The sequence below is a fragment of the Pyrgilauda ruficollis genome, unplaced genomic scaffold (assembly GCF_017590135.1).
Source record: "Pyrgilauda ruficollis isolate IOZ18807 unplaced genomic scaffold, ASM1759013v1 scaffold20, whole genome shotgun sequence".
NCBI lineage: Eukaryota > Metazoa > Chordata > Aves > Passeriformes > Passeridae > Pyrgilauda > Pyrgilauda ruficollis.
Window position 1 is genome coordinate 2,983,182 of NW_024519207.1, and position 23,740 is coordinate 3,006,921.

The 23,740-nt window shown below is 40.7% G+C and overlaps 1 protein-coding gene across 1 annotated transcript in view; it reads left to right on the forward strand.

Annotated features, from left to right (window-relative positions):
- The first annotated feature begins 449 nt into the window (after positions 1–449).
- KPNA3 (karyopherin subunit alpha 3) overlaps positions 450–23,740 on the forward strand; it is a 47,655-nt gene continuing 24,364 nt past the window's right edge. The window contains exons 1-2 of the mRNA XM_041466977.1: positions 450–638; positions 20,467–20,511. Of these exons, the coding sequence (XP_041322911.1) occupies positions 561–638; positions 20,467–20,511 (123 nt within the window). The 5' untranslated portion in view covers positions 450–560. The remainder of the gene's footprint in view (positions 639–20,466; positions 20,512–23,740) is intronic.

The following is a 23,740-nucleotide window of genomic DNA, read 5'->3' on the forward strand; positions in this document are numbered from 1 at the left end:
CTGGAGATATCAAGAACCCTTTGGACACGATCCTGCGCCATGTGCTATCCACTAGCCCTGCCTGAGCAGGGAGATGGGACCAGACGTCCCACTGCAGTCCCTTCCAACCTGACGTGTTGTGCGGCTGTGTGCGCACAGTGCCGTCAGGCCCTCGCTTCTCCCGGAGCGCCCGGCGTCGAGCCGGAACCGCGCGGCCGGGCCGCCGCTCCACGTGCGCACCCGCCGCCCGCCGGCACTACACGCCCCAGAATGCCACGCGCGGCAGGGGCGGGACCGGGGTGGTGAGGGGGCGGGACCACAACCGCGAGGCCGCACCGCGATTGGACGGCGTCCGCCCGCCCTTCGCGTCACGTGCGCTAGCGCCGCCCGTTCTCCGCCCCGCACCCCTCTCCCAGTCACTCAGCAACGGCGCGCGCGCGCCAGCGCCCCCCCTTCCCCCTCCCCGCCCGTTTTCCCCCCCTCGCGCTCGTCACGGAGCGCGTCCCGCTTCCCTCCGCCCCTCGCGCGAGCCGCCGCCGGGAGCCGCCGGAGCCGCCTCGCAGGAGCCGCCGGGAGCCGCCATGGCCGAGAACGCCGCCGCCACCGGCCTGGAGAGCCACCGCATCAAGAGCTTCAAGAACAAGGGCCGCGACGCGGAGGTGCGTGTGGGGCCGGCGGGGCCCCGGCCGGGCCCGGCCTCCGCCGGCGGCCGCCAGAGGAGGGGCCGGGCCGGGCTGGGCCGCGCTCGCGGCGGGAGGAGGCGGCGGGGGGAACGCCCGAGGGGGGTTTTTTCTTCGCCGTCATGCGGGCGGGCGCGGCCGGCCGGGGGCGGAGGCGGCGGCGGGGGGAAGGGTTGGCGCGGCCGGGCCGCCCGCGGGCCCCTCCGCCGCCTGCCCGGCTCGCCGGGGCCCGGGCAGGGCCGGCGGGATGCGGCTCCTTCTCCTCCCGCTCCCACCCCGGCGACCTCCCCGTCTTGCCGCCTTCCCCGTGCCCGGGGCTCGGATGGGGCCTCGGACAATGGTGCCGGCCGCCTTTTGTGCCGCCCCCCGGGGCGGTGGCGGCCCTTCCGCCGGGGCTCGGGGCTGCCCTGCCCTCGCCCCGCGGTGCCGCTGCCGCTCGCCGAGGCCTGTGCTGGTGCCGGGGACCGCTCCCACGCTCTGGTGAGCCTGGTTACAGTGTGCTGTGCTGGCCCATTTTGTTCCTTGTCCTACCGTGTATCAGCCTCTTTTTTCTTTTCAGTTTTTATGTTTTATTTTTAAATGCTGGTAGGCACATCAGTAATGGTTTGCTGGGCGTCTGCAAACCATATGTGGAAGGAGTGCGGTGCTCGGTAAGGCTAATGGGGTAGTAGTTCATTCCCCCGAATTTGAGAGTTTCAGGGTTATTGGGAGCTTATTCCTTAGAGATGTTCCAGAGGTCTTCGAATCTGCCTGTCATTATCGGACGCATCTTCAGTTCTACTCGCAATTGAAAGAGGAAATCCCAAATCTCGTGTTTAAGTTTCTGTAATGGGAAAGGAAGGGGGAGGGAGCTCTGAAATCAGGCTAGGATTGAAATCGGCTTAGGATTCGCTAGAGTGAAAACCTAAATATGTGTCAGATTACTTTGACTTCACCTGAGGGTGTTTTCCATGCTACTGGTGATTTTATCACTTAACTTTTGTAATCAGTAGACTGGAATTTTAGTCCTCTGAAAACCCATTTTGTATTTTAGCAGAATTCACACTTCTGCTGCTATTGTTTGGGTGGAGACAATTTTATGCAGGTCAGGTTTAGCAGCAGCAGTGTCTTTAAGATGACATTCACCGTGTAAAGTAATCTTTAATGTTTATTTAAGTCTGCAACAGTGAATCTTTCTTACAGAAAATCTTGCATGTAAAGAGTATGATAACTTCAACACTTCTGGCTAACATTAGTAAATGTTAGAAAGTAACTAAAAATTGCCCATCCTTCTGTTTAGCAGTTGCTTCTCAGGGTAAGGAGGGGGCGTGGTGCATTTCTTTTTCCCCTTCTCATCCAGTGAGGCTCTTCCTGCTGCTCCTCATTCATTTTGTCCTTGTCTCATCTCTCCGTATTGGTTACCGGCTTTGTTGCTGCTTTCTCGGTCACTGGCCTGAATCCATCAGAGCTCTAAACAGGGAAAGGTTAGGTATGTTCATGCCTAGTGTGAACTGATCTGTCATCCACGCTTGCTTATATTATAGCATGCCCAAGACTAGGGGAATTGAATGTCTGCCTCCATGGGGAGGAAGGAGGGAATGGACTGCCTAAGCTTTGCTGAGATTACTTCTGCCAGACCAGCTAAGGTAGTCTTAGCTCTCCCCTGAAGGGGAGTAATTATTTTGGAGTAGTGTATTTGCTCTTATGGAGAAGTATATCCCTAGGGTTGTCTTCCAGTGTGCTGAGTGATTTCCTTTCTGTGGCTGAGCCTAAGACTGGTGCAGAGCTCCAGTAATGGTAATGTAGTTAAAGCTGTCAATCTGCTTTTGAAAAGGGTTAAAATCTAGGTAACATGTTTCTTTTGCACTAACAAGTAGATGAAATGCAGAGGTATTTTAAAGTTGTATACCCATGGAGATATGCTAAAATGAAATTTAGGTTCATTTAAAGGACTTTTAAAGATTGGAAGTGTTTCAGTGTCTTTCAAAACAGCTTAACTTGTATTAAATGTCTGAGATTTTCTACTAAACCTCCTTTTTGACTCTTTTCTGATCCGAGTATTTAAAAGTTCATGTTAGAAATACACTTCTGGAGTAAACTTTATCTAACTTAAGCCTCTAAAAGTAAAACAATGTAAGTTAAGTTTAGAGTGGAGAATGAATGAGCACAGCAGAGCTATATAATTGCCATTAGTTACTGTGCCTCTCTTGAGGAGCTGGTACACAGACTGACCTGCTGATTGCACAGATTGTCTCTGTGTAGTGAAAGTTATTGGCTCTTCACAAAGTATTTGTTTTCTAAATCAAATATACCTAATTCCCAACTGTCAGCAATTAAATACACTTGGTTTGCTCCCTGTACTGCAATAAAGAGTTTGACGTAGAGATCCTGCCTCCAGTTTTCTGTACTCAGCTTTGGAAATCAGGAGGCATCAGTGCTTTCATTGGCATTGATCTACACATTCTCATTTCGTCAAATTCCACCAAAGAGAAATGAAGTATTTAGAATGATGGCATAATAAATCATGGTCTGATATCTAGATTATATCCTCTGGAAAATTTAAAATATTCAAAGCTGTACAGTCTCAGCTTCAGTTTGAAAACAGTGGCACTTGAGTCACCTTCTGCCTGGAAACAGTCATTGCCTTTGAACACATTCTTTAGTAATCTTCATTTGACTGCTATTAAGTACTTGAGAGTTACTATTGATCCCCTCTGGGTACAGACTCTTCTGGCAGACCAAAATACTTACTCCTTTAATTTGTACTTAACTCATATTTTATTACTAGGTTTGCTGGGGCATATAATTTTCTTTGCTTTTTCTTAATGCAACTTTAAAGGAAACAAAAGATGAGTAAGTACTTTTGGATTTTGCTGTGTACCCCATGCAACTTCTCACTGTGATTTTCTAAGAGCAGAGGAACAGATCTGTTGAGCAGAAATCAAAGAATCTGTGTGGGAACTCAACCTGTACAGGTTCATTCTCCTTTTTCTAATTTCAAGTTTGGGTGGAAGTTCCAACCTCTTTGTTGTCTTCCTCTTTTAGGGAGGTAAAGTTGTTGATATTGACCTGGAATTTCGATTTTGGGGTATTAATATTGAAAAAAATACTTAGTCCTCAAAAGGGATAACAGCAGTATCAAATGCCACAAATTAAGTGTTTAATATGAGTTTCTGTTCTTTCTTTAATTAGTGAGATTTTTCTATTTTTATAGGTACTGACATGTGATTAGCAGCAGATAAGGTTAACCTCAACCTGCAGAACTGATCAATAAGGAGCCAAGACACTCATGGCTTCATCTGGACAAACAACTGCCAGTTCTCTCCTCACAGTCTTCTGAATTCTGTGTTCTCCTGAGATGTGAAAGAAGTTTTTGAATTGTTGCACATAAAATGAGAAGGCTTTTCTGTGTTGATTAGGGACATGAGTCTTAAGTCTCAGTGATGGTTTTTTTTCCCCTAAATATCCAGCACTAATTATTCCAGTACAGTTGAGGTTTCACAGGACAAAATTAAACAGTTGCAGTCACTTAATTTGTGACACTCATTGTAACTGTTTATTTGTTTATATTGGTATCTAAGCTAGCCTAGCTATTAGAAAACCTAATTTGAACCTTTTGGTTTTTGCAGTTCTTCAGCTTCATTCTTTGCTTAGTAACATCCTTCCTAGCATTATTTGCTCCTTCCATATTTTGGATTAGAAATGTTGCTTATTCTTTATTACAGTAGCAGGCACCCATTTGTTGACTCACAGTTCTGATGTTTAAGGTGATGGATCAAACAATCAGCCCATTTCTTTCTGCCAGAATTAGTCAGCATCCCTGACTAAAACTGAGGAAAAAGTCTTGATGAGCAGAGGTGTTATAATTTGTAGGGCTGTCTGCATATAACTTGCTGGTGTTTTTTGTGTGTGATATAATGAGACTGTGTGGTCTAAAAATGAAATTAGCAAAGTGCATACTAAATTAAAACTCTTTGTGCTCTCATTTAAAAGAAAACCAACCAAGGAGAGAAAGAAACCCAAAACCTGGAAGGGACTTAGCATGTTATAAACTGATTAACTTTATGTAAAAACACATCAATGACTGGTATTAGAATTTCTTTTTTGTATACTTGTCATACCCTTAGTCATAAGTCAAAAGAAGACTAGTCCTTGATCTTTTGCTGGTTAGGCTGTGGGGTTATCCTTCTGAGATTTGTTGAGGGCCATTTACCAGAAGGAAATACAGCCACTCTGTCATCACGTACTCCTGCTCTATTTGATTTTTAGTTTCTAAAGTCTTGGTCACTCATGTCTTTTTCCCAGTTACAGACAGTTGTGTGATCGTTAAGTCTGTATCACCTTTGGGATCAGGAACTTTGAAGGATACATTTTTATTCTGTCCCTTCAGCATTCTCACCCCAAATGAGGCAGAGAACGAAAGTGGGTTTAGCCGAGATCTCCGTCATCAGCTCAGGCAGATTCAGTGTATTTACTGCTCCTGTGTTGCTAACAGTGAGGATCTAGTTTTTGTGGATGCTTGAATTCAGCCCCATTTTTCTATCATGCTGCCTTCAATTTTTTGTGAGCAGAGGAACGTTGTTGTGGGGAGGCCAAATCTGTGCAGTCTCTGGGCATCTGGGAAGAGGTACAGGTTGGCTTAAAGCCGTGTTCCTATCAAGTGTCAAAAGCTTTTTGCAGTGGAGGTTCCATACCTGCACAATCTTAGCGAATGAGTGGACATGCTGCTGCCAGCTCATTTCTGGGTGCTGTGCTGTGCACTAAGTTGCTGTCTCCCTGTATTCCTCTCCAAGGCTTTGTGAAACAGGCATTGTAGCAGTCCCAGAAATCCTGTTACTCCCAGCTACTTTGTACCAATGCAGTTTCTTTCAAAATTTCACAGTACAGATTGGTCAGCTCTCTGCATTTCACTTGGATGCAGGAAAGGATACCAGAAGGGAGTAGGGATTTAACAGCTGCTTTAGGTGGGTTTAAGGTACTGTGGTCCTGCTGTAAGGTTCACTGGCTTGTTGAGTCTCAGTAGGTAAAGTGAAAACATAGGTGTCAGGTAACTTCCTGTTGGGAACTAGATGTAATACAAGATCCAGTACTCTCATGCAGAGTTTTTTAACTTCAGCTGCTTCTTTATTACCCTTTAAACCAAATATATATACTCTTGGGAGAATAAAAGTGTACATGTTTGTACCTTGGAAAGAATTACATAGGTAGGAAGTAAGGTACAGGTGTGGGAAGCCTTTTCGGTTGCTATTGCTGCAGAATTTTCCAGGCTTTAGTCTGCAAGTAAGTAGTTCAACACTGTGAAATGTTTGTGACTCTTGGCAGAAAGCAAACACCTGATAAGTCCATTTAGGGTAGTGTTTTCATGAGGTTCAAAATCAGTTGAATGCATTGCATTTAAAAGATTAAAATACACAGATACATTATGAAATCATTGTTTATTTCTAAAATACCTGTGGAGAATGCCATTTGGAGATGGTATCTTGTGATGAACATAAGCTTCATAAGCTGATTGGGATCTGTGCTTGCTGTATTGAGGCCCAATTATTGCTGTTTGCTGTTGTGATACACCAAGCCTCTGGTAGTCTTCCTGTAATTACAGAATTTGTTTTTCTTCGTTCTTGTGTATTTCTAACACTATAGCAGTGGCACTGGCATCTCTAAAGCTTCTTTTATGAAAGGATTGATTTTTAATTTGTAGAATATTGAAGTCTGGTCACAGATGGTAGCAGTGTAACAGTCAGACTAGTTTTAAAGAGCTCTTTAACTATTTTTTACATAAATTCTTTGCGGCTTTTATAATTGTACAGTTCCAGCGCATATCTAAGCAGGATGTTTTGTCCTTTAAAACTGCATTGTATGAAAAGACAACAATTAGGAAGATGCAGCAGCTACAAGTAACTGAGCAGATTTGTATTTGTTGTGGGATTAGAAGTGGAATGAGGCATCTAATTTATAACAGGCTAGAGGAGGCAATGAACTAGTAGATAATGGGTTGTGTCATCAAGTAGTAAAGACAAAATATCAACTGACCTGATTTGAAAAAGAAATCCAAAATCTGTATCTTTTCCAATATTAGAGTCTGTCAGTTGTTTCCAAAATACCTGATGTGGGAAACTCTGATACTGAATTGACGTTCCTGCTTACTAATATAATAGTGGAAACCGGGCTTTGTATTCCATTTCACAAAATTTGATGTGGGTACTCAAAAGCACTGGTATCTTCAAAAAAGTTGGTCCTGCATCAGAACTGTCTGTGCCTTGGAGTGAGCTAGTTGCAAAGCTCTTCATGTTTCTTTAATTTTCTGCTCTCTTAGCTTCCTGAGCCAGCCTTTCACATCTGGAGAAGACCAGTGGTGGCTCAAAGAGGTCAGTGTGAAGGGGAGAAGGTATATCTTGTCTAGTGGTATTTAACTGTTGGATTGTTATCCCTTCACAGATAAACACCATTAAATCTGCTGGGGAGGCTCCTCAGGCTCACCTAACACTTATCTTTCTCAGGCTAAGCAAACGTTGCAGTCAGCTTTGAACTTGATTTTGTGTGTATTTAAAAAGTACAGCAAGTACAAAATAGGAATATATAATGTACTAGTGTCTGCAGAACAGGAGACAAATTTGTATCTTCTTCATTCAAACACCTGTTACTGAATTACTCATTTCCCTCATACTCTGTCATGTCTCATCAGCTGAGGACCTCTTCTTGAGCGTTTTTAACCTTTGTTATTGTCAGATTCAGTAACAGGTGGACTTTGGAGGTGGTGATAGAGTAAGTGATTCTCAAAATCCGTTTGGAGAAACAGCTTCCTTTCAAGACTTGTAAGCCTTGATGGAGATGTGTTTTATTGAGTGTTCAAGCCTCACTGCAAACTTGCTGGTGTGGAACATAGAGCTCATCTGTATGAGGAGAAGGTGGTCAGTCACATAGGGTGCTAACATGGCGTGTGCCCAGGTTTTCAGAGGTGCAGTAGGGGGCTCCTGCGCAGGTACAGTGTCAGATTTCAGGTTTGCAGTTCTTGGAGTGCCAGTCCTTGCCTTTTCTTAGTTAGCTACAGTGTAAGTCTGAAGGTTGATGAAATTCTGTGGAGAGATGTTGTGTCTTGCTGAGGTAACTGAAGTCACCCCTAACCAACAGATACTCTTTGCATGCAGCTTTTTGGCATCAGGACCTCTCATTTCTTTTCATGCACATGTAATATTAGGTGCAAAGTCAGTGGTAGTCATTTCTCTGCAATAAAAATCTGACTTTCAGCCAGATACAGAAGGCTTTCCACATCAGGAGGGGGTCCTGAAATGAGAGCCCTGCAGTGATTCATCAGGATCCTGTTAACCACTGTTTGCCAGGTGTGCAAGAAGAATCTGTAGTGTTCATAGCACTGATCAAACAGCACTGAGGAGAAACCTTCCGGACAAGAAGAGGCATTAAAGGAGCACTGACGTGCAATCAATGTGACAGCATCTTTTTTTTTTTTTTTTAATAGAAGGATGTATAAATTGGAATTTTAAGAAACTGAAGGAATCCTCAAGGAGAACAGTATGATGCCCAAAATGTTCAAGTAATGTAAGCACACTGACTCCATGATTCTGTCACATTAAAAAGTGAAGTAGAAGCATCTAGAATTCAGGATACTGAAATGATTAAATCAAAAGGGCAGCTGACAAGGTTCATAAGATTGTGGGATGTTGCTAGAGTGTATTTTCTAATTCCTAATGGTCCATCTTCTTCCTGTGTTGTCAGCTGGGTTTGTTGTTTTCTCTTGTATCTTGAGCAGAATGATCTCTTAGATTTAATTAGGCAGCTAGCACATGTTTAATTTTTTTTTTTTTTTTGCCTTTTGATTATATCTTTCAAAAAACAGCAAAGAAAATCTGGTTTCATTTGAGCCATGTAATATACCATTATACCAAAAAAGTCTGCTGTGGTTGAGTATAGCCTAGTTCTCTAGGGACTTGATTTATTGGTTTTTTTTTTTTTCATGGCACCCTGTGAATGTATGCAAATTGCAATTATTTTCCATTTTATAGATGGAATAACAAAACTTTTTTCCCACTTCACAGGGAGGTGTTTATAAATATATCATGGATTCATAGAATGATCATCTCACGTACTTTGGTATTACAATTGAAGACTGTTTAAGTATCTGAAAAGGGAGTGTCTTTATTCAAACACAGATTGCACAAGAAGGTATCTGGCTAGTATTTAGCCTTGTATGTTTTGTTTGTTTTTTTTTTTCTTTCTTTCTAAGGGAAACTAGTATAAATATTTGGCATGCTTAAGAATCTCTGATCTTCTGATGTTTGCCCCAGAAATCTGTGAAGTCTTTTTGACCAAACACTTAATTTTGTAATGAGTTTCTTGAAAGTGGTTATCTACAATTTCATATAAGTTTTTACATTTGAAAGTATTTAAATCTTTATGTTGATCTGAAGATCATAATTTTAGGCAGTTGTTTGCACCTAGTTACTGTGAAAGGTCCTAATTTTGCTTTGCTGCTTTGATGTCCTGTACACAAGTGAATATGGTATTTTGTCTGTGAAATGGCATTAGATGGTAGGTTTGGTTTCTGGCAACATCTACTAGTAAAAAAATGAAACTGTACCTGAGTTGGTCTTCTAGACTCTTCTTCAGACTCGTCTTCTGGACTGTGGAAGGGGAAGGGGCTTCCTTGTCTTTTGTGGAGGCAGTCAGGTTTTTCCACCTGGCTAGACAAGTCTGCTGCTTTCCCTGCTCCAAAGGGATGGGAGGGATGCTTGCTGAGAAACTTTAGGAGAGGATAGAAGGGGCGTCATGTCTTAGGCAAGACCAAGGAGCTGTGTAGATATTTCATTTGTTCTCCCTCAAGGACAGGTTAAGCTTCTCTTTCCAGGAAACTCTAAAGCATTTACTATACTGCTCATGCAATATAGTGAAATAAATAATTGCCTTTTTAGAAGTTTGTGTACTGGCAAAAGCAGATTCCTTTAACATAAAAGTACCAAATCTCAAATCCTTGTACTTATTTAATGTGTCAAGAAGCCTTAATCTTCTCACTTTCAAAAGTATGAATAGGAATCACTTGTATTACAGTATTCACATAAGGCAGGGCTGGCACGTTTGTGAAATTCAGTATGCCCTTCTCTTTCCAAAAGATTCAAGAGGAGAAGAAAAACTTGATGCATCCATCAGTTTCTTTTGGGCTGCAGCATAAATGACCAAACACTGCAGTTAAGTTTTTCAAGATAGACCTTGTGTGAAAATGGAGATGTGACAATGGCAAGTGATTGCATTGCCACTACTTTTTGTGACATTCTGTGGAGAGGTTCCTTGCCCATTTAGGACCACCAGTCAAAAGTAGTACTTGGAATTAGTTGGTGATCCTTGCTGCCAGCTGTTGGTTTGTGCAGACCACCTGTTGCACAGTGGTGAGTTTGTCTTGGGATGCTGTTGAATTACCTGGAAACTTGATTTTGCCTTCAGGTGGAGTCCAAATGGGTGTGATGTGGTCTTTGGTCTGATGTCAGTAAAGGTGTGATTAACAGTGTTAAGATCTATATCTGAATAGAAGTCCTGTAAAACTTTTGACAGGATATAATGTCCTTGATTCACACAACAGTAGTAACTGGAAATGGACTAGATTTTGTATTCCTTCCTTGAGTTTTGATGTTGAATAGAGAATTCCAGCTCTTTTATTCTATATCAAACCGGGAGATAACATGTTCATTGTATTCCAGTATCGGTGCAATTTGGTTGAATGCAGCCAACTTGCTTTGAGTCCAGTCTCCTGAGGGTTGTTTGATAGGTTTGTACTTGTAAACTGGATAATTGGTATATGGGAGTGAAAATAGGAGTGCTTGCTTCTCTCTTCTCTGCTGATAGTAGCTCAGTATGGAGGTTGAAGAGTTGCAGAGAGGATATCAGGACCTCGAAGAATATCATTAAAAAGAGCTGGTAAGAAATAAACATAGCAATTGCTTTTCTGCTAAGATCTTTTGGAGCAGCAGAAGCAGATAATGTGCGATGGGCAGCTCTGTCTGCTTCCACAGGGCTTTCAGGTGGATCAGCATCATGAGCAGTAATAATTGGAGGTTTGTGGCTTTCCATTTTGGCATGGGAATCTGACTTCAGTGAGTCATTACCCACCACTAAGTAAAAGAGTTACAGTAGATCTCTCATTCATCCAGTTTGCTGAGGCTAGCCAAGTTCAGATACTTGAATTATCTTTCCACAGACTAGTTAACAGAAGGCAGCTGGGCTTAATTTCAGGGACCCCAAACTGGGGATTAAAAAAAACCCCAAAAACTGTGGCAGCTCCAACTGCAAAAGAGCTAGTTTTCTTTTAGTGGTCTTTATTAACCCTGAGGAACATAGGTCCCAGACAAATCATGGCATAGGATACAGTAGTATAAATACTGCACTCTGCTCTTAATGTACCTAGTACTGTGTTAAATGTTACAATCCAAAAGGAAGATTTAAAATATTGTGGTCCTGCAGCACACTGGGAATCTCAACTAAGTTTTAATACCTTCTGCAAAATAATGGAATGTTTACCTAAAAGAGGAGTGAATACCTTTTAGGTCAAATAGTAATCAAATTAAATAAAACTGTCTTGGGGTATCAGATCAAGGTACAGACACATTTCAAGTTTGTTTGGCTGCTTTGTACTGTGGAATCCATGCCCTCTGCCTGCATTTTTAACTGGGTCAGCATAATTTAATGTGGAGCTATGATAACAAAGCCAGAAGTGAAATTGTCCTAACTTTGTAGTCTATACAACTGGGGAAAAAAAAATCCCTTTTTTTTTCTTAGACAGACAATTTGGAATTTTATATGAGTGCACTTGGTAATTAGGTGAGTCTCAAAATTAGGCTTGGGGAAGAAGAGAAGAATCTGCCTAGAACATACCCTGGTTAGGGGAGAAAAGATGGGTAATAATCCATGATGCTGGTGAGTAAGGGAATAAACCTAGCTAGAAGGGTTACGTTGGACTAAACATTTGGTTTACTTTGGCATGAATGTCAAATCTTTTTGCATGTCCAAAAGAATTAGATGGGATTGGTGTACAGAGCATCATTGTTTTTAATTCCTCCATTTGTGATTAAGTAGTTACATTCAGATCATCATGATGCAGTCCCAGAATTCTTCTCTCCTGTATTGTGAGATACTTGCAATTCTTGGAGTAAGGGATATACACTTTGAAAGTGTGAACAGGTAGAACAGCAGTGTCTCCTCCTGTCAGTGTTCTTAGACTTGGATTTTATCTGAAGCCAGCTGTTATCAGAACAAGTAGAATATCATCAGTTTAAGCCTCAACTTTACACATACTAATTATATGCCTATGCAAATTAGGAATATTTCTCTTCTGATGTTAACCAAAGATAGGCAGCTGACAATCTTAATCATCTCATCAGTTGTATACAAACAAACATTTTGATGGGGTTTTTTTCTGCCCCAAACCAACCTGGCTCCTGAGGCTTCTGCATTTTCATGTGCATAGCAGTATTTCATACTTTTGAAGTGGTGTCAGGGAAGGAATAGGGAAAAAAGGCCAGTAAAGCAATTTCTAGGGAAGATCAGTGTTTACTTAATATATGCAAACATCACCTTTTACTGTCTTGCACCCTCACCTGTGTTGTGAAATATAAAAATTGTACCCAAGAATATGCTCATATGCAAGAGGGAAGGCATTGGTTAAATCCAATCCAGCTGTTGGAACTGGGCCAGATTTTTCTTTCAGTTAGGCAGGTGGAAGTAGTCTAGAATTGACTTGCAAATGCTAAGCTGGTTGGGCTCCCTGTATGTTTAATCAAGCTGCTTTACTAACCCAGCTATGTGTTCAGGGTAGCTCTTTCCTCTAAGCATAGAACTTCTCGTTTTACGAGACCTGTTTCCGTAATGTTGAGAGACAGAAGCAGAAATAAAGAATTTAATGATGTTTGTAGATTCAGAGAAATTAGAATTGATCAGTGAATTTGTTCTCTCCACTTAAGAGCTGAATTTTTAAAGGAATTGAATGCACGCCTTTACTAAAGTTCTTGGAAACATAACTGGTGTATCCACAGGATAGCCAAAGCTGACACTGGGCTGTGGTGTTCATGTGAGAAGAACTTGCTAACGCTTTATATGAAGTTCAGAGTTATGTACTAGAGCAGTACAGAATATGAAAAATACGAAAGCTAAAACTTAAGGCATCAGTCTCGTCAAGATGATGCTGGCTTTCCCACTGCCATGGGCTAGCTCGAGGCTGATGTTGCTGGCTGGCTTGCATGAGAGTGGGGGTAGGCAGCTGGCTGGATGTGGGGCAGCTGGCAGTATTGCCGTGCTGCCTGCAGAAAAACATCCTTTTCCTCCCTCTTAATTTCTCATGGTTTGTGGACTTGCTTGCTCAAGTTGTAATGGAAGTGGTCTAAATGTGTTGATTAAAAGTTGACACTGCTGAGGTATCCCATTTAATGAGGTGGGTGCTCAGGATGAGCACCACACTGAGCTGCCTATGTTGTTGTTACAATGGTAGATAGATCTTTAGTTCTTAGATTCTGGTTATGCTTTAATCTTCCTTCTGACACGATTGATATAGCTAAAAGTAGTTAAAATTATTGAAATTCATACCACTTGCAGCATCTGATTATTTTTTCTGTGCAGCAAATCTACATTATTAAGCACCCTGTACATGAAACTTAATTTTTAATTTTGTTTAAGGATCCTGTATCCCAGCATACAACTAGTCAGAAGGTCAGGTCATTACATTTCATTTTGTATCACTCACCCATTTAAATAGTTTTGGTTTGCTGATTTGTACTGTAACTGGGGATTAAGTAATCTTACCAAGTGTCCAGAATTCTGTGGCTCCAAAAGTGATATACTTAAGGAACTTCAAAGTGTTTATAGTAAATTAAGATTGATTTTTAGATATGAAGTAGAAACTTAAAAGTAACAGAAACCCTAAGACTAGTTCTGATGTTTAATTGTGAATGAGATTGAGCTTGCTTAAAGTATTAATATTGTTTTAAAACATTCTTTCATAAACACATGACTATTCTGACTGCTTTGTCTAAGGTGTGATTTTTATCCTTTTGGATTAGCTTGATACTTTTTTTCCTGCAGCCTTGTGTAACTATAGTAGGGTTTGGGTTTTTGTACCCACCCTAACCCCCTGTCCCAGTACACCACTTCATGTATTTGCTACAGAGGATTTTGAAAAATGTAATCTTGTTCTCATGTACAAGTTCCTTTTATTATTTTTAATAATTTTATTATTTTAATAATTTTATTAATTTTTTTAGTCTGCAGAAGCTATATGGGTTGCCTTTTCAAGTAGTTTAATGCATTATGCAGTTAAATGTTTTTTATGTTAAATAAAGGCTTGAAAAGCTTGTTAGACTTACCTCCATAGAATCTCAATGTTATTCAACACTTCAAAGTAATCCTTTTTTTTCCAGAAAAGTCTGCATGGATCATGGTAAGGCACCAAGTGGCAGTGTGATAGGAGTGGTATTGGCTCTTTAACACACAGCGAGCACGTACCTCCTGCGCACCCTCATATGCAGTTTAACAAATGGTACTTGTGCAGTGTGTGTGGTTCAGTGAAAGGTTTCCAAACATTTGGTCACTGAAAAATAATTATTTGTATTGCTGGTGGTACAGCTTATGCTGATAATTCAGAATTTCAGAGGCCATTGCTTTTTGATATCAAGAGTTTGATGCAGTTTTGTGTTCAGTCATAAAACAAGTATCAACTGAAAAATAAGACATTTTCCTTCACCTCAGGTGGCTGAAACTGAACTTTTGAGTTTCTTGTCATCTTGTTGAGAGAGATGCCACCCTTGTTGAGAGATCTGAAACACTGAGCTGATGAGTACAGCTGTATTCTGTGTTCCTTCTGCCCACTGAGTGCGTCAAAGGCAGTGTTACAGGGACTGTAGCATTCTTTTCCTCTTTTTTTTTTTCCCCCAAGGTCTAGTGTCTCTTAAATATCTTTGTCTTTTGTCAGCTTAGCATTTTTGTGTTTTGTATCACAGTGAAACAAAGTTCCCTTGCAGCCCTTAACACAGCAACCTTAATGTGTGCAGTGATTTTCTTCTTTGGCATATGAAATTAATTTCTGATTTGAGGGAAGAAAAAAATTTCTGATTTGAGGGAACTAGGAATTATTTGAGGGAACTAGGAATTATTTTTCCTTCAAGTGGAAGGTGATAAGGAGTGATTCTTCATGGGTAACTGTTTGTGTCTGACTTTGGAAGAATATTCAGAAATTCAGGGTAGAAGTGAAACACTGATTTATCCAACAACATCTAGCAGATCTTTTGGGGTTTTTTTATGCTTTATTTTATAAAATAACAAAATGCTTGGAAACTTGAAACTAGCATTACTGCTCAACATCTACTTTTGACTTGTAACAAGATTTACAGTACTTGGTGCATTACTGTGGTCATGTCAGCCTTTTCAAACATACTGCTAAATAATTGCTCCTTACATATGGTGAACTGGGGAGAAGAAATCTCATGTTACAAAAGCTTTATGAACTTAAGTCTGCCTTGAGTCATGTATAACAATTGAGGTGTAATGTTGTAGCACAGCTTGGTAAGTGTTGTGTTCTTATTTCTTAATGCTGGCTGGCAGTTACTCATTTTTACTGTTTGCACTTGGTGCACGGTGCATTAATACCTTGTGTTTGGGGGTGTCCTCATTGTTCAGTTGCTGCAGCTGTCATTGTTTTGTGATTCGTAGGATTTTGCCTGTGCCGTGTTTTCCCTCTCTGCGATTTGGAGACTGTTATTTTTTTATGCAGTGAAACAGTTCAGCCTTGGCTTGGGGGTTAGTGTGAGATGTGCTGTTGCAGTGTTCCATGAAGTTAGTTGTTTGAGCATGTTATGTTGAGATGTGATTGTAGTCAGAAGCTGTGGATGTCAAACCCTCTATTAGATCCATTGGCAACCTCTTGCTAGGCTTCAGCTGGTGTGGTATCTATAGACTTCAGCAGATGTCCTCCCAACCTGGAACCTGGGAATGAATCCTGGGTTAAGGCGCAGAATAATTACATCTCTTTTCTCTGTCTTATCTGACCTGTATTAGCTGGGGAAAATGTTTAGCCTTTCTACTAGATTGTAAATCCCTTGTAAATACCTATCAGTCACCTACATGCTGGGTCTTGCAGATTGTGTAAAAGCGTGTTATTCTGCTTACAGTGGTAATGATTCCTTGAAGGGAGGCTAGCAGTGGTACTTAAGACTACTTTTATATGCTATTGCATTATAATATATGTGTCTCTTCTGAGGCTGTAGGAAGGTGCTGATGACCTGCTGTATTTCTAAAATGGTTCATCTGAAACACAAGCTTTAAATACTTTCAAGAAATGGCAAATCAGGACAAAAATTATCTGAATCATTTAGGTCTGTTTTTTGGGGAGTAAAATCTGGGCTTTGTCAATCTTCCAGTCCTATCCTGTCCCACTCTCCCCACCTCACCCCACCAGATAGGATTGGAAATTGTGCCTTTTGGTCTGCAAGTTTTAAAATAAAGCTTCCAAAAGTCCAGCAAGAGTATGCAGAATATGGTGCTATATGTGTACCTGCATTTCTTGTAATTGGATGAAGTTGATACACATTTTAGGTCTTTCAAGGATGATTTAAACTGTGGACATTCAGAGTCTTACCACAGAGCAGTCTGTCCCTGGTGTATCAGCTCCAATGGTAAAGAGGAGAAAATCAAGCTGGGTGACAGTCTGCAGAAATCCTCAGTAAGAAGCATAAATAAAATTAGGTAATCAAGCCAATGTGAAGTGAATTTGTGTTTTTCATGTACAGTCTGTACTTGCCACAATTGGCAAGTATGAATTAAGTGGAATCCATGGTCTTTAAACACACGGATATGCAGTGGTCATCTCATGTGTCAGGAACACAAAGTGTGTTAGAAATAGTGTCAGCAGACTTCAAGCAAGGAGCACTGATCATGATCCAGCCATGGCAACCAAGTTTAGCTGCCATAATGCACCACAGGCTCTTTGGGAACTTCATTCCCATGTGTTTGTAGGAAGCCTCTAGCCCCAACATTGCATCACTGATTCTGGGTGATCCTGATGACCCTGATAAACTGATTTTTTTTTTTTTTTTTTTTTTAAATCTCCTGTGCCAGCAGGAGAGCCCTGGGAGCACTAAGACTGGGAGTCCTTGGTTTAGTAGGGGGCACTAAACTGTTCTGTAACAGTCATTGGCTCCATGGAGTTAAAACTGATATCCCAGTTATCAACCTGTACTGCCTTTTAAAGGAGGAAGGTAAAAAGAAAATGTACCAGAGCTGCTTTAAAGAGAAAACACTCGTAAGTTTAAAATGAAATACAAAATAACAGCTAAAAGGATAAAACCCAGGTAATATGGAGATTGCCTAAAGGGTATTAGAGCTCAGAAAATATGTGGCGCTGGACAGCAAAAATGTCTGCAGAGGTAATAACCTTTGTTATGAATCTTTCTAAAGAGTGGTCACTCTCTAAATGAGGAAAATATGGGAGATTTTTGTACATTAAATGTAAAAACCATAATGGAGTAGTGAAATATTTTGAAGATCAGCTTGATAAAAAACAAGGAAGAGTAAAAAAATATTGAGACAGGTTTGTAATAGGGTAGGATCAGACAGGCTAAAGTAATGGAAGCATGACACAAAGATGAAACCCTAATGGAAAATCTGAGTGAATTGTATGCCCTTAGAAAGAAGCTTGGAGTCTTCCCAGTAGAGACTTCATGGATGGCTGACTCTGAGTAACTGTCTTTAGTCGAAGTATTGTTAGAGAAGGTTTTAGAGTAAATTGATGAAATGGGTGGTAATGTCTTGCCTGGGACTCTCTGTATTTGGGTTTTTTCTAAACCAGAAATAGCAAGCAGCTGAACTGTTGAGCACAGCATATAGTGTTCCTTAAATCTGCCCTGCTTCCAGAAGAGCGGTAGGTGATAAATGTTATCATTGTCTTCTAAAGAACTTCAGATTTAGTCTAGTTTTTCTGTTTAATATAAGTGTTCTAGAGTATTCCTGCATAGATAAATGAGTAAATTGTAGGTAGGGAGCAAATCTAAAAGTAAATTGTGGCTTGCATCAGTTAAATCACTGAGACTTCAAATTTGGCATGTACAATATTGGATTTTGGAGAGGAAAATTCTAGTGGACACTCAAGTTGACTGATTATGATGCAGTACACCTCAAAATTAAAGTAGGAATAAAAGGTGGGATTTTAGGGGAAGGTGGGATGGTGTTGCTAGTGAAAAGTTCAGTAAAGAGTTTTGGTGTCTAGAACACAGAATAATCAAGAAAAGGAGACTTAACAGCATTGGTTAGTTACATTTTTATTGAAATGCAGAGTTACAGAACCATAGAATGACGTGAATGGAAAGGGGCCTTGGAGATCCAGTTCTAACCCTCCTGCCATGGGCAAGGATATCTTCCAGAAGTTCAGGTTGTTCAGAACCTCATCCGACTTGGTCTTGAAAAATTTCAGGGTTGGAACATTCACAACTTTTCTGGGAAGCCCGTGCCACTGCCTTAGCACCTCACAGTAAAGAATTTCTCTAAATGTCTAGTCTAAACCTGCCCTCTTGGAGCTGAAAGCCATTCCCCCTTACCCTGTCACTCCGTGCTCTGGTAAAAAGTCCCTTTAATACTGGAAGGCAGCTGTCACGGGGAAGAAGTGTTGAAAAACCTCAGGCTATATGGTGTCCTTAAATTTGGCACAGTTATTAAGATGATTCACGTATAAAGTTCTAATAAAACAAGAAATTTGAATGACTGGTCTTGCTAGTTGCATGTGATGACTTCTTGGGTTCTTCGTTTGTTCAGACTAATGAACCTGTGCAATGCCCTCCCATTCCCCAGCTATCCAGTCCCTGTCATACTGAGCTGTTGCAGCAGGTTCAGATGGTCACAAGTATCAAATGGTTTACCAAAATGATGAGAGGGGGAAAGAACATGCAGTTCTGGTGGATGCTGTAGTGCTGGTGTCCTCTTACTGTAACAAGGACGTGTTTTGTTTAAAGTAGTAGAGTTCAACCCTGTTGATCTAAAAGGAGAATTTTGTCCATGTTTACATGAGTGAGCTGGTTAATCAAGCAGTGGGCAGGAAGACAAGCCTACTTGTAATGAATTTCATAATGGAGATGAGACAGCTTCAGGGAGATCTCATTGCAGCCTTCCAGTACCTTAAGGGGGCTGACAAAAAGGAGGGAGAGAGGCTGTTTATATGGGCAGATAGTGAGAGGACAAGGGACAATGTTTTTAAACTGAAAGAGGGTAGGTTTAGATTAGATGTCAGGAAGAAATTCTTTACTGAGGGAGTGGTGAGGCACAGGCACAGGTTGTCCAGAGAAGTTGCCAATGCCTGATCTAAAAGGAGAATTTTGTCCATGTTTACATGAGTGAGCTGGTTAATCAAGCAGTGGGCAGGAAGACAAGCCTACTTGTAATGAATTTCATAATGGAGATGAGACAGCTTCAGGGAGATCTCATTGCAGCCTTCCAGTACCTTAAGGGGGCTGACAAAAAGGAGGGAGAGAGGCTGTTTATATGGGCAGATAGTGAGAGGACAAGGGACAATGTTTTTAAACTGAAAGAGGGTAGGTTTAGATTAGATGTCAGGAAGAAATTCTTTACTGAGGGAGTGGTGAGGCACAGGCACAGGTTGTCCAGAGAAGTTGCCAATGCCTCATCCCTGGCAGTGTTCAAGGGCAGGCTGGATGGGGCTCTGAGCAACCTGGTCTAGTGAGTGGCACCCCTGCCCATGGCACTGCTGTGCAAACAGGCTGAGAACAGTGAAGCTGTTGTAGTTTTGTCATGTATATATTCATGGTGTGAGATCCGCTCGTTTTTTCTATCTGTGTTTCATCTTTACCATGTTTGGTGTTTTCTTAGATGGCTGATGGGAAGCACTGATGTTTACTGTATATTGCTAGTCTTCACTGGTAACTTTTTTGCTCAGGGAATTATTTGCCCTAACTCAAAAGGAACGTGGTAGTGGCAGTGAAGGTCAGTAGCAAGGATAGGACATAGAAAGTATTTTAAAAGGCTAATTTTAGTTAGTGTGGGTGATCTTGCTGGATTGCCAGCAGTCATCCAGTCCTGTTCTGCTTTGAATTGCATTCTCATGGTACATGTCTTTTCCACTGATAGTTGAATGAACCTAAGGAGATTGCCTTCAGTAGGCTAAAATTCTTTTTCAGTCTTCTGGTCTCTCTTATCTGAGAGGTGCCAGCAGCGTTGTCAGGAATGCGTTCTGAGTGCCCAATATCTTTAAGGAGCTGAGATGTTTATGGGCTTGTTTCCTTTACAGTGTTTAGGCTACAGATCCTAAGGAGATTCAGTACTACTGTACTACTTTGTTTTCTTTTTCTGCAAGCCTGATGGGTCTTGTTGCATTGAGCTGAGTCATCTTCTGTCAGTCATGATTGATTTTGGCCGGGGAACTGGTATAGATTATGTGTTTAGGTTGTGAATGTGATTATATGGGAATATGAGGTTGTCTAACCTGGATTAACTGCTGCCTATGGTCTGCACATATAAACACCTGGAGAATCGTTCTAGTGAAACTCCAAGGGGAGGTTGATATTATGTACCTATGGGATACTTCCTGTGGTTTATGACAAAGCTATCTGTAAGGTGTATGATTAAAAAAAAAAAGAGAATGAACCAACCAAACAAAAAAAACCCAACTAAAGCCAAACATCACAAAAAACATGTGCATTCTCCTAGAAAATATTGAGCTATAAATTTTGCACAGTTTTCCATATATTTTGATGAATAACTGCACCTTTTTTACCTAGAAACAGCTGATTCCAAAACAGAATACTACTTTCTTGACTGACTTATTTTTTTTTTTTAACAGACTATGAGAAGACACAGAAATGAAGTTACAATTGAATTGCGGAAGGTGAGTCTGCTTTTGTTTATCAACTGTGTTACTTTGCTAAAAGTGCTCTGGTGTCTTAACTACATATTTTTCCATAAGCTTTGCTTTATAGCCCTAAACATACATAGAAAAGGTGTAAATTTGTTAAATTATAACTGTGGATTCTAATTTATTTTTCTTCTCCAATTTGTGAAGCTCAGTACAGCAGAACAGTACTGCGTTACTCCAGTGTATCACTTGGAAATAATCCATATTCAGTTTCTGTACCAGTTATTACAGTGGAGCTCTCAGCTGTTCAAATGTTTAAAATCTCTGAATGGGAAAAGGGAGAGTTTTAGCACCTAGAGAGTGAGGTTGTCCATTTGTCTTGTTTTCTGAAAATTATTGCTTCCGTACTGTAAAGGGAGTTAACTTGCGGGTCAGATTTTGGCTGTATTGGGTAAATGTCAGTATGGCTGGGAAGATCATGAGTATGAGAGCTGATCTAGTTTACTACTCTGCATAATTAGAGCATTTGTTACACCCTCATCTTTCATCTTTCATAACTCTTCCAACTGCCTCTCTCGGCACCTCAAAGAGAAAGGGTAAACTTTTATTTGCTTTTGAGTACCTTCAGTGTATTTGAGGACTTCATACTGCCCCTTTACCTTTATCCTATTGAGACACCTTCAGTGCTTCACCTTTTTCTTGAAGATTCTCTTTCCTAGATTTGACTTGTTGCTGCTTCTCAGATCCAAATTACCTGTATTTTTCTGGAAGTGTGGAAATCTGAAATTATGCAGTCTGCAGCTGATTTTTAAATGGAATAGGGTAAAACAGTTCCCAATACAGTATTCCTCTTTATACTAAGTATGTTGTTGAGAGGCACACAGACTGTGTATGCTTTTTACACTTAGACTACCACAAAGCAAATGTAGTTGTTTGTTTGCATAGTTGAATAAATTTTTTTTTTTTTTTTTTTTTTTTTTTACATTTGACTTCTGTCTTCTGAATTGCATCTGCTTTTTGCAGGCTTTCCCATTCTGTTCCCCAGTATGTTTTCTGGCTTCTCCAGCTTGGTATAACCTGTATTTTCTATTATTTTCATTAATGACATGATAAGTGTTTGGTTTGAATATTCTCAGTATAGCCCAAGCTCCTTTTGGTCTCCTATTTGATGCTTATCTCCAGTTTGCCAGTTGAATCCTTGACAGTTTGAGTGGTTCTTGTTTCGGAGTGCACACCTACCAAATTCCATCTTCTTGTTTTCATTATTTGCAAACTGAGAAGACAAAATCCTTGCTAAAATCAAAGTGAAGGGTTTGTAAATAGAAACTATGTTGATAGAAATTAGCTTGACTTGTTTTTGAGAAATTTTGTCTGCACTTATCACCTGATTGTGTAGGAGCAGCCAAAAAAATCTTGGGCTAGTATTTTCCTGGGATCCTTCTGTTTCCCTTGGAAGAAGGGACTTTGTTTTTTCAGGTCTTACAGAAAAACTTCTCTATCTCATTACAGTATAAACTGTAAATATTTCTAAGATTCATCCTGAGACTGTAAAAATTAGTCAAAGAAATCTAATTTGACCCAGATGACTGGAAAATGATCAGCAATGGAAGTTTATACTGGCATGTTGGAGGTCCTCTTTGTTCAGAACTGGTGTAAAACTTGCTGTGTAACTGTGAAAATCTGAACTGGGAAGAGTCATTCATAGAACTTGGGTAGCAAGTTCCTGCAAGCAAAGCAAACCAGTAAAAGGTGGCTTGACTAATGCAGCATATCCTTATACATCTTGTTAAATTGAGATGGAACAAGTGAGCATTCCAGTGCAATCTTTGGAGAGAACTTTGCAGTGCAAAGTGAGAATTTTAATTTTAAATTAATTCTTATAACTTGTTTTTGTAACAGGTCACAATTTCAAGGCCAGTTTATTATAGAAGCGTGGTGGGGAGCAAGTCAGACATTAAGGCAAGATATTATCCTGTGTGGAAGGAATCCAGCATGTGCCAGTAATATGTGAGTGAAAATGAGGAGGAAGCCTATGAGCTGCCAGTGACTTCTCACTGAAAACTGCACATGCAAAGATCAATTACACATTTAGAGGAGAAGCCTGAGCACTGGATCTAGGTCAGACTGTAAATCAAGAGTGAACAGCAGCTGCAGCACTCTTAAATGCAGGAATTGGTGTTCTTGAGTGTTGGTTAAACATCTTCACTGCAGAGACCAGAAGAAATCTGCCTTAATAATAAATTCAGTATGTGTCAACTCAGCTGGTGCTGGTGGGCAACTAGTTTGCAGTGGGAACTCTGTGGCAGATGAGATTCTGTACCATTGCTTGTGGTACAGAATTGAGACTGAAATGTTAAGGGATATATTTTATCAAGTTCCAGCAGCATAAAGGCTAAATTGTAATATCATTGTTTCAGTCTTTACAGTTAACACTGCTGCTCTAGCATGAGTATGCCAAATTCAGGAAATTTTTGGTGTGACCTTAGTAATCCACCGGTGCCTCTTCAAAGGAAAGGGATGTCTTCTCTTCATCCCAGCTACCCAGATGCTGCATGTACACCTGGCTTCGGAGAAGAGACAAATTGAGTGTATTCTTATCTGTACGTTGAAGCACTACACAGTCATGGGTTTATCTTTTGAATCAATGTGGATATAAATATTAAATGAATGGATCTGATGAAATTGCGCACATCTCTCTTTAGTAAGATGGAATAAATAAAAAATCACGGCTTTGAACAGTAGTAAACAATTTCTGCATGCATCAGTGTGAAGTGTTTATTCTCTTGAAATTACAGACATCAAGGTGCATTTGAAACACATTCTGTGTTTCAAGAATATATTATCTCTATTCACTATCTTCACACCACAGCTCGTATTCAGGAAGAAACTATTTTCCCCCTATTTTTAATTTCTCAATCACTTATTATTTGTTTAGGAATTTAATTGACAAAGATTAACAAAGCTATCTGACATGAAAAGGTAGCGGTAGTCTGGCAGATTCCACATTGAGGCATGGGTCGGCATCATGAGCCAGTCAGACGACACTCCTCATGGTCAGGTGCCCTTCTCCTGATTCCATATTGGCTTTGAGTTCTATACATTTTGAGAATGGATCTACTACATTTCTGGAAAGATAATCTTGGTCTCTGATTATTTTGTTTGTACAGCAACAGGTCTGAGAGCTTGAACAATAGCCATCTCCCTTTCCTGACAGATAACAGTGTCAGTTTTGACACTCTTAAGTGTCAGGTGATGGGGACTG